Raw genomic sequence first — 11689 nt, 5'->3', positions numbered from 1 at the left:
TTAGCAGGAGGAGTTTGTACTGGATGCGTGACTTGACCGGGAGATGAGGGCAGGGGCACCGTAAGGGGGTGAAAAGTTAGGACGATTCTAAGGGCCCGTGACTGACAGGGGCCCCAACATGTTTAGAACATTAAGAAAAAAAATGTAAGTAACCTTTCATCAATCCTCAATAATTAATATTAATAGAATGTTATATTGATAAATTACTCACTAAACTTACGATTCATTTAACTTATTTTCTTCCAAAAGGTAATTACCCAAAGCCTCTGTACACCCCCTTCTATTTACATGTATATGGTTTGCTCCTGCCTCCAAACCGGCACTTGCAGAGAGTGAAAGCATGTGAGGAGGGATGCTAGTACTTAGCCTACATAAGTGTGTTGTACCATGTTTCAACGACCAACAAAGTCAGGCTCTAAGAAAAGAAGAGAAAGGAGAGAAAGAAAAGAGAGAGGGACTAAAGGGCGACAGCACTCAAAAAAATGATTCAAGCCCTTCTTAGACTTGACACATTAAAAATGGTTTCACTTTACTTAAATATTTTTATTTAAGAAATAAACCTAAGTATAGTTCATTAGTGTAACACAAATTACATTAATCAATTCACTTATTAAATGTATTTAAGACAGAGCAACTCAAAATGAATTGTTTTCATTGGGGACCGCCCCTTTGCACACCCCCTTTGCGTATGCGCAACATCCGTTCTGTCATTTGCCGCCTTTTGTCTAACACTGACTGTGGAAACTGACTGGGGAAACTGACGGTGGAAAGTCTATTATTTGGTAAGTATTTGTTTTTTCTAGTAGTTTAGAATGTTCCCTGTTTCCAAGTAATGCCTTTTCATAATATCGACAAGAATATTTGAAACCACCGTGTTATATTTTGCTCCGTTTTTAGTTGGGTCTAAACAGCAAGCTAGCTAGCTTGCTAGATATGGTTAGCATTGAATACTGGATAGTAGAGATCATTAGATTATATTACATTAGATTTAACGTTATTGTCATTGAACACAGTACACCGAAATTCAGTTTAAGTTCAACCAAAAAATGCAACGAGTAATTAAAGTGCATGAGGTAAAGCGGCAAGCTAGCTAGCCAGATAACTGGTTTGTTAGCTAGCTTGCTAGATACGGTTAGCATTGGATACTGGATAATGGAGATCATTAGATTATATTACATTCGATTTAATGTTATTGTCATTGAACACAGTACACCGAAATTCAGTTTAAATTCAACCAAAAAATGCAAAGAGTAATTAAAGTGCATGAGGCAAGCTAGCTAGCCAAATAACTGGTTTGTTAGCTAGCTTGCTAGATACGGTTAGCATTGGATACTGGATAATGGAGATCATTAGATTATATTACATTCGATTTAACGTTATTGTCATTGAACACAGTACACCGAAATTCAGTTTAAATTCAACCAAAAAATGCAAAGAGTAATTCAAGTGAATGAGGTAACAGTATAGGAGGCAGAGCCTGCATGCAAGGGCTGCCATTTTCTATCATAAAGCTCAGCAGGTGTGTCCATCTCTCTCCTGGCCTTAGTGCAGGCAGGCAGAGGAGGACAGGCGGAGCCACTCGTTTCTGTAGGAGTTCAGTTGAGTTTAGTTTTTTACTGCCAAATATTTAATATAAATAATGAGATAATATATATGTGAATCTTGTATGGGTTACTTCACTCACAAGCAGGCACCCAGAGTTGTGCAGAAACGTTTTTTGGGTTGTGCAATCTTAGGCAATTATGTGTTTTCTGTGAAAATTCAAATATATAAGCATTTTAATCACACCTCTAAAATATATTTGTTGTCTTTTGCAGTTTGATCAGCATTAACAAGCACCTTGGGGAAACCTCTTATTTATGGTAAGTACACGGCTACTTTCACAATACTTGCACAAGCTGATCTGTGACATTGTCAGTTGTTCAGTGTCAATTGCTAATTCTATTTATTCTCTTTTTCAGGTTATGCATGTGGCAGTGCAAACACTGCAGTTTGGAACTAGCTAGCAGGTATTTGTTGTTAAAACATTTCCAGCAGACACATGCACATTTAAGGGGCAGTTAAACTGTAAAAACATTTTTATGTTCATCTTTGATATAATCCTAATGTGTTTCTTTCTTGTTATTCTTTCACCTTGTTTCTGCTCTAGATTAAAAGGTGTTCCATAACGGCAGGTCGGGCGCTTCTGCGCATCATCTTTGCCGACCAGTCTGACTCTAGAAAACTGACCCTGGATTCGGGAATCCCAGCAACAGTTGAAGAACTGCACACATTTGTCAAGACATCTCTTCAATTGAAAGAGGACTTCCGTCTGCAATACATGGATGTTGACTTTAACGAGTTCATGAATCTTACATCAGTGTCTGAAATTCAGGATAAAAGCACACTGAAAGTAATTTACTCTCCTATATTGTCAAATATTGAGCCCTCCATCACTTAGTACACAGTTGACTCATTTGATAAGACCTCAATTACTGGAAGCTCAGAGTCTCTAATCCCTGCATCATCAATAGCCTCATGCTGCAGTGATGATATGGTGTATACGTCAACCCCGCATCCATCCCCTGAAGCTCAGGCCTCACAATTGTTATCCTGGCCCACAGTTTTTGTGGTTCCTAAGCTCACCTACGAGGCTGAATTTGAGCTTCATCTACAGAATGCAGAGTTTGAGACAACTGGTACATACTTCCAGCCTGGCCTAAAGCTGAAAGGAGTCATTCTTGATGGCCTAGCCCAAGAAATGATCAAATTCACAAAATATCCAAAAGACTATCAGTGTGAAGAGGTAGCTGCAGCGTTGACGAGGGCCCACCCTTGTTTGGGGCAGCTAGGATCCAAGATAGGATTTGGGGGGTGGAAACAGTCTCTTAAGTACAAAATGCAAAACTATCGTACAAAGCTTGGCCGTCTTGGACATCCTGAAATCCTTGTGAATTCCTTAAAGCACAAGAAAACAGGCCAAGGCAAAGCTGCAGCAAACATAAAAAAACCAAGAAAAGCTGAAGTAAACTACATTCCTCTGCACCCAAAAGGCGAAACCACAGAAAGCTTGGAGAACGAGAGAATTGCCTTATTGTCAGAACTGAAAAAGCGTGACAATGAAGTGGTGATAAAAGCAAAAATGGAAAAAACCTTCTCCCACAGACGCCTTGAGATTGTGGAGCAAAGGCCTTTGATAGGGGACTTCAAATGCAGATGGCCTGCTCTGTTTCAGCAGAGTGAAGTAAGTAAATATTTGTATTTGTTGACAGTCTTTTATTATTGTCTTTTGTGATTCATGTCTACATCCTTGCATGGTTGTGATTCTAATAAACAAGTAACAATTGGTTGTATTGTGCTTGTTAATAATATTTTTAAGGTGAATGCGGAGTTTTTGAGGATCACAACATCACCACTTCAATCAAAGTTCATGTGGCAGCTGGACCACTTCTCAGACAAGCTCTTGAAGATCTTCAAGACCAAAGGAGGAGTGAAGGGGCACAAAATCAAGGAAGCCCTTGCAATATCAGATTCGGTTAGTATAAATGCAGAGAACCTCGTTTTTCACTGTATTGTTTTTGTCCATGATCATATGAACACATTTAAGAAATTGTCTGCTTTTATAGTGTTTTTAAGGCAATAGCTTATTGTGGAAATGTAGGTGTAAGGAGTCCTGCTTAGGGACACACACGACAGATACAGCCCTCTACTTTGTAAACTACCTGCTCTGTTGCACATGCATTGTGCTTAATTGTCTTTGATTTATCGCCCCTGCTTTAGTTTGAAAACATCCACATCAAGAGGGGGTGCATCCTGCGAAGCATCGCGATCTACCTCAACGAGGATCCAGACTCTTTTTTTAAGGAGTATCAGGTATGTTTATCACAATATGTTTTCAATGTATTGGTTAACAGTGTTACCCACAATTATAACCACCATTACTTACATTTATAATAAGAAAATTATATGGCACACAACCCTATCCCTGCTTACATCTAAATATCTTATCACATATCATAAATACATGCAGAAATAAATAAATCTATACATTAATATAGGAATGAATATATGTAAGAATGAATAAATACAGAAATAAAAAAATAATAATAAATAGATACAGAAGTAATTTCATCGGGCAAGTGTTAAAATAAATATAGAAAAAAGTGAATTAATACATTTATACAGATATAAATACATCTATAAATTAACATAGGAATACAATTGATAAATACAAATGTGAATTAAAACATGAATATATCTGGAAATAAATACAAATAATAAATGAATGCTGAAATAAATATTTACATTTATATATAAATACATCTATAAATGAATAAATAAATATGGACATGAATACATATGTAAGAACTTATAAATAATTGAATAAATACATAAATAAAATAATAAATAAATGCTGAAATATATTAATCAATAGATTCATGTTTAAAAAGGTATGTGAATGCAGCAATTACTAAATTGTTAAAGGAATAATTACATAATCACATAACAAGGAAATAAATTATTAAAGAATAAATAATCAAATACATATCGAAATAAGTAGGTAAATGCATAATTAACTACAGGAATAACAACAAATTACATTATTAAGTAGGGATGTAAACAAATAATACCTGAATTAATAAATAAGATAACGTTGATAATCAAACAGAACATACAGGAATATATCTTTATAACTTATTTATGCAAACATTTTCTTACAAGCTTAATTTAGTTCTGTGTTGGAGGTCCTAACCTTCTCTGGTATCACTCGGACATTTTTGTCCAAATTGGTAATTTTTCACATCAGATTTGGCTATAATGATTTTGTGTTTTTTCTAGATACTTTTTGGAATTTCAATTTTTCTAATCCGTCTCGAATACACTGTACAAATTACCCTAATTGTCCATTTAAAAAATGTTCCCACACTTCCCAAAAAGTGTGGGGGAAAAATATTTAAATATAATATTTGTATCATATCATTTTATCATTCAAGTTTTTGAAAGTGGACATTTTTATCCTGAGTGGCCAAATAGGGTAGTACATTTGAGTGATACCAGAGGGTTAGTCTAAAACTGTTTTGATCAATTAGGAGAGCCACATAAGTAAATCTGCTTCTATAAAATGTAGTAATTCAGGTTTTAGTTAACACATATGTTGTATGTTTGTGTCTTTGTTCAGGCCTCTGCCTCTGAAGATGCCAAGAGGGACATGGCAAACACAGTCATGGGCATATACACACTTCAAAGAGATGTGGATGGGCAGCCAGAGGACGTGGGAATTGTCATCGAAGGCAATATAGTCATGGACAACTTGGGCAGCGTGATTGTGGGGTTTGTCATGCTATTGGGACTTATTTATGCCCTGGATTTGAGCTTTCCGGACAACCTCAAACACACCTTCGAGTTCATGCAGAAGGTAGTGATGAATCTGGATGGGCACAAGCTGAATGGTAAAATCGAAAGTCTGAAGATCAAGTTGTTCGATTGAAATGTGAAAAAGAAGTGACTCATGAGTTCATTGTTGTCATTTTATTCACGAGTTTCCTAGTCAGAGCAGATTGAGCCGTTATATCAATCATTTGTTCTGTGCTTTTCTGTATTTGTTTCAACACACTGTAACACTATTTCCATATGTTGGTGTTTGCAGTGCACTCTTTATGTTATGTGTTATTGTCCTGTTAGAAGAGCAGTGCATACCCCTGTTATATTGTATTCATTGTATTTGGCAAAGGGAGATTTGTAAGTTAATTATAGGAGTTCCATTTCTCTGCCATTTTAAAAATGGTATTATCTTTCAGAAATGTTTTTCATCTTTCAGTGTGAATTCATTCATTTTAAAAAGACTGTATTGAATGGAGGATTGTTTTGAATAATGTGAATTTAAAAATAAAAAAAACTAAACCATGTTTTCTATCATGTGTAACACATTTTTATTAAATTATATTTAACCTCATTATTTCATTTTCAATTAATTAAATAGGATTTAGGTGGACTAGCATTATTTAAATTCATAAAGGTAATGTTATCATTTTACTTAAACTCTATTTGAAAAATTTGAGTTGGACTAACTCATTTACATTATACTGCATGGATGCCATTAGTTTGAGTTTGTGCCACATATATTTATTGGATGGAAAACCTGCCAACAATAAAATTGAGTTAATCCAATGAGTTATTTCTTTGAGTGAGTGCAAATGTGGTGTGCATCATCTTTTTAATGAGGGGTAGGTCCATCTCAGTCTTCTTGACTTCCTCAACAATTGTCTGCCTCAAGTGCTCAAGACTTGAGGGATCCTCTCCTTGGGGAAGGTTGAACAAATCCTATATTTAAAATGTAATGTAAGCTACTGCCTAATAACTTCTTAAACATCCATTGAGTTAATGTTAGTAACTAATTCATGGACAACAAATGGACAAGCGTTCACTACCAAGCCTGTTAATAATCTGACATCGTTATATTCACTTTAACATTACCTTTCTCTGCTCTGCCCCATGTGTGTGTGTGTGTGTGTGTGTGTGTGTGTGTGTGTGTGTGTGTGTGTGTGTGTGTGTGTGTGTGTGTGTGTGTGTGTGTGTGTGTGTGTGTGTGTGTGTGTGTGTGTGTGTGTGTGTGTGTGTGTGTGTGTGTGTGTGTGTGTGTGTGTGTGGCCTCGCGCTTGTTGAACCCGTATACAGAGGTTGAAACCTGGGTGAAGGAGAGTGTTAAACGTTAGCAGCGGCTCTCGTAATTCAGCAGCGAGGAAGGGAACACAAACACACACAACCCTCCGCGCCTCGTGGTTTACAGTGTGGTTTATCTCCTTCAGACTAAAGCTGAACAAATCCTATATTTAAAATGTAATGTAAGCTACTGTTTAATACATTCTTAAACATCCATTGGGGAAATGTTAGTATGGTAAATGATGAATTAATGGACAACAAATGGACAAGCGTTCACTACCGAGCTTGTTTATAACTGACAACGTTATATTCAATTTAACATTACCTGTCTCTGTTCTGCTCCGTCCCGTGTGTGTGGCCTCACGCTCGTTGAAACCGTATAAAGAGGTTGAAACCTGGGTGAAGGAGAGTGTTAAACTTTAGCAGCGGGTCTCTTAATTCAGCGGCAGCGAGGAGAGCACGGAGGGAGCACACACAATCCTCCGCACCTCGTGGATGAAAATGTTAGCTTGCTAACTGTTAGCAAACTAGCTAGCTAGTGACCGTGTTAAATAGTGACTTTCAGTCCAATGCCTTCGGGGTTGCTCGTAGTAAATTAAGTAAATGGTTGGGTATATTATGACACAAATTTGAGTATAAATTGATTAAACTAACATTGAAGGCTTTTATTAGGAAACCTACCTGTTATGTTAGTGTTTCAACGGCTGCCGTCACTACGAGCACCCACAACCACAATGCATTTGGCTGAACTTTTTGAATACATAATTAGCTTAGGGGCAATGACATTTTTCATCATACAACAAGTGACAGCCCTATTTTGGCACCAAGTTTCCACAACTACATATCTTACAAGTTAACATTATACAGTAACTGTGCAAATAATTCAGGCATTTCTGTGAATCTGCTGACTCAACCTATGGCTAATGCTAGCTAACATGCATGTATCTGGCTGACATCAACACTCTCTTTCACATGTTTAATCTCAAAATATTTAAAAAAGTGAAGAAATATGAATATTGCACTTACAGTGAGACCAATGATGCTGATTACCACCGGAAAGTGTGGAAATTAAGTGTGAAGATCCACCTTATTGCAGGTATTAGCTGCATGCGCTGCATCCCACTTTCGTTCGACAGTTAGTGACGGTTAGTGACGTCAGACACACAATAAGCATTAGAAATGAGTACAGTTCAATGTATATGTTTAAGTGATGCTTACTTAATCCGCCAAATAGTTCAAGTTAATCAAAGATTATCAGTTTACTTAACTCAAAAACGAAGAACAGTCACAGGAACTGAATATATTGAAGTTAGTAGAACTTTTTTTTTAAATTTAAGTTTACACTAATTAATCTATTTAATTATTTTGAACGTTCGGGTTTACAGTGTAGGTAATTCACTTCAGAAACACTTTTTGTTATATTCCATGGAATGCTCTTAACATCCCGATAGCAATGAATATATGAAATGCTTTGACAATAAATACATACAAAAATGTCATCTGTGGAAGCTGTGGCGCTGTAAAAAGCACGACCAATCATCTGAGCCGGGCCCGGCTAAAATAACTGGATGGCCTACCTGCCTGTCAGCCTTCCATCTGTGCACAAACTGATTTAATGCCCTCATTGGTCATGTGCGCGTTCGTGTGTGTTGGAGGAGGGGCTCTGTAAGGAAGTCTGAAGGAAGGGGCAGATTTTTTTCGGTTGTGTACTTTCAAATTCTAGCGCACTCGAGCTGGTTTCTCCATTCTTACCTAACTACCTTTAATAAATGCAGGCACATTTTTAGCAGCTATTCATACTAAATCAGTTGTCCCTCCCCCTGGTGCCAGGTCCAACAGATCCATCTTTAGGCTCAGCAGGCTGAACCTGAACCAGCTTTTCTCCCAACTGAAGGAGGTGAGCAGCATTGTGTTGAATGACATGCCACTTAACATATCTGAAGGGAGACTGGAATACAAAAAATATATATATATATATATATACAGGGGTGCACATAACTTTTTTGCCCTGGTTCTCAAAGGAGCACCTGGAGATGTTGCTTGGTGCTCATCCTTAAAATGAAATAAACCGTAACTTTTGAGGGGGTCTTGACTTTATTTGCCAGACACACAGCACTGAACACACATGCAGAGGTGAACACAGAACACACATGCAGAGGTGAACACTGAACACACATGCAGAGGTGAACACAGAACACACATGCAGAGGTGAACACATAACACACATGCAGAGGTGAACACAGAACACACATGCAGAGGTGAACACAGAACACACATGCAGAGGTGAACACTGAACACACATGCAGAGGTGAACACAGAACACACATGCAGAGGTGAACACAAGACAACATTAGCACGACCAGTAATCCTACAAGCTGTCATCACTACCCTCCTGACTGTTCTCCTCACTATCTTCCTCTCTGTCAGACATGGTAGCTGATGGTAGGCCTACTTCTTTCTCTCTGGTTGAGTCTGCGATTAGCTGCTTGCATCCACAAGTCAACAGCTGGGTTTGGGTCGAAAGTCTCTGTTGTCATCTTAGACAAGTGGATGTAATCAAATAAGTATGTGAACATAACCAATAACCTACCATAGACAATAAGAAATGAATGTAACTTATTTTATTTGTGTTGTTCATTCATATCTTATTTTACCGTAACATTTATTTATGCATTTTTTTTTTTTATCCCTCCAGTTTTATAGGATGTTTTTGGTTTACTGTCCTATAGTATACATTGGAATGATTTCAAACCTGTTTATCCCAATAATTATAAAGGAGTGCCTTGGAAATATGTGTTTACATAAATTGTAACCAAACTGTTTGAACTTAGACTAAAGTGAACTATCTAAACACTCAGAGTCCTTTACCTCACTGAGCTGTAGTTATCAGCCTCTCAGTCTGACTGGAGAGAACTCTCCCTCCACATCATTGTAGAAACATCTTCTTCTTACATCCGTTAGAGCAGCTAGCACCAGATTCTAATAACAACAGCGCCGGTACCGGGCGGTGCACCCTTCTCTCTCTCCCTCGCTCACTCGCACTTTGGCTGTGAGCTGCGGGCGCCAGATAAGCGAACATCCCCCATTTTCATCACTTACAGCGCCCATCGTACAGGGCAAATGAAATGTGTAACCGGGGTGAAAAGGCATAGGCGGAGTTTGACATTTGCGCTTGGGGGGGGCAAACCTTTTTTACTGACGTCAGTAAACAGTCCCAACTATTGTGTGGGGCGCTACGGATACAGTAGCAATAAAGCCAGCGTTCACCGCACTGAGTATGACTTTTCCACATACGAACACAACTCGTCCCGTCATGCACGCCTCATGCCCGCCGTACACACACACTCATATGGAAGGGGCGGTCTCTCCCCCCAACAACAGTGCATTACATCTGTAAAACGTATAACTGTGCACATCTTATACTTATTTGATAACTACTATATCCCTTGGTTACTTGAACACGCTACAATATTATGAACCAGTGTCCTACTTAGTGCAGAAGTAGACGCCTTAAACGTTTTATAAATCGCCGCATATCCATTACTGCTAATTATTGTAATACAATAGCTGAATCACTTGTATGCAAAAAAAAGCGAGGGAACTTGTGTCCTTAACCTCATACGTCACACACACACACACACACACACACACACACACACGTCACAACATGCGACTGCTCAATAATGAAATTATTTCAAACAAAACATGATATTATTCAGATTTGTATTGTAACAATCATTATATTACATCTATTAAAATATTGACATACGAAAATATTTGTATTGGAACAGCTTTAGACGTAGTATTGCTGTAACATATTTCAGCCACTAGGGGGGGGGGGAATGCCCCCCCGGCCCCCCGCAAAATCCGCCTATGTGAAAAGGGTGTACAATTACATAATTATGAATATTGTTACATCAAGGCCGAAAATTAGGATGAGCCCCAACGGTCAAAAATGTTTTTTTCCCTCCCAGACCTGCCAGCGCAGCGCCTCCACAGATCTGGCGCCCTAGGCGAACATCTATAATGCCAGTTGCTACGTGCCGACCCTGAGTTCATAATATGCAACTCGCAAATATCTTCTCTCTCTCTCTCTCTCTCTCTCTCTCTCTCTCTCTATATCTATCTCTATCTCTATATATCTCTATATCTCTCTCTCTCTTCTCTCTCTATATCTCTTTCTCTCTCTCTCTCTCTCTCTCTCTCTCTCTCTGTCTCTGTCTCTGTCTCTCTATCTCTCTCTCTCTCTCTTCTCTCTCTCTCCTCTCTCCTCTCTTCTCCTTCTCTCTCTTCTCTCTCCCTCTCCCTCTCCTTCTCCCTCTCTCAATTTTGGTACGCAAATGATAAATTAGTGTTAAGGTAAATAGGTACAGTAGAAGCCCTTTTTTTATCAGTAACGCATTTAGCAGTTGAACATAAAAGTCAACTAACTGAGGGTCACTTGCAATGACAGTGTTGTGTCTAACTGTAAGCTTGTCACTCAGAGTAACCGACAGTTAATTTAGCTGCTGGAGAAGAAATATCAGGGGGGGAGGGGGGGAGAGAGCTGTGGTTGATGGGCCATTAGTTGTGTAAATACTAGGACTGTCAGTCGATTAAAATATTTAATCGCGATTAATCGCATGATTGTCCATAGTTAATCGCGATTAATCGCAGATTAATCGCACATTTTTTATCTGTTCTAAATGCACCTTAGAGGAATATTTTTCAAGTTTTTAACACTCTGATCAACATATGAGTGGACAAATATGCTTTATGCTAATGTTTATTATCATTTGAACAATGACAAATATTCTCATGAATATTAAACACAACAACCTCTGAACATTACAAATATTCGCCTCAATTCAACCTGGAACCTCTCTCATTCAATAATACAATACAAAGTGTGTGTGTGCGTGTGTGCGTGCGTGTGTGCGTGTGATGGAGGCATATGCTCGAACGGGAGCTGCCTGGACGCTGCAATCATGTTGCGCACATTATCCGAGATGAGTGTGCTGACTTTTCGTACAATGTCCCACTGTCTGGCTTCCTGCATAAAGTCAAGTGC

General features: G+C 38.3%; 1 protein-coding gene across 3 annotated transcripts; it reads left to right on the top strand.

The window, feature by feature from the left end:
• The first annotated feature begins 503 nt into the window (after positions 1–503).
• Positions 504–6158, top strand: LOC117558714. 3 transcript variants are annotated; one of them, XM_034235070.1, is made up of 6 exons: positions 504–782; positions 1818–1862; positions 1962–2009; positions 3359–3514; positions 3760–3852; positions 5159–6158. In XM_034235070.1, exons 4-6 carry the CDS (start codon positions 3410–3412, stop codon positions 5465–5467), a joined length of 507 nt encoding a protein of 168 aa, XP_034090961.1. In that variant the 5' UTR covers positions 504–782; positions 1818–1862; positions 1962–2009; positions 3359–3409; the 3' UTR covers positions 5468–6158. The 3 variants fall into 3 exon arrangements, with proteins under 3 accessions (XP_034090961.1, XP_034090962.1, XP_034090960.1); XM_034235071.1 differs by having other exon boundaries at positions 504–1862; XM_034235069.1 differs by lacking the exons at positions 504–782; positions 1818–1862; positions 1962–2009 and adding an exon at positions 2948–3223.
• Positions 6159–11689: the final 5531 nt, after the last annotated feature.

Source organism: Gymnodraco acuticeps, unplaced genomic scaffold, assembly GCF_902827175.1.
Source record: "Gymnodraco acuticeps unplaced genomic scaffold, fGymAcu1.1, whole genome shotgun sequence".
Taxonomy (NCBI): Eukaryota; Metazoa; Chordata; class Actinopteri; order Perciformes; family Bathydraconidae; genus Gymnodraco; species Gymnodraco acuticeps.
This window is presented reverse-complemented; position numbering and strand designations above follow the sequence as displayed.

What these genes read in the sequence shown, in the direction of transcription:
- LOC117558714 (XM_034235069.1), top strand. Translation starts at nt 3,122, where the DNA reads ATGGAAAAAACCTTCTCCCACAGACGCCTTGAGATTGTGGAGCAAAGG. An exon ending in CCCTTGCAATATCAGATTCG is followed by an intron (nt 3,515 to 3,759) that starts GTTAGTATAAAT and finishes CCCCTGCTTTAG; the next exon opens with TTTGAAAACATCCACATCAA. An exon ending in CTTTTTTTAAGGAGTATCAG is followed by an intron (nt 3,853 to 5,158) that starts GTATGTTTATCA and finishes GTCTTTGTTCAG; the next exon opens with GCCTCTGCCTCTGAAGATGC.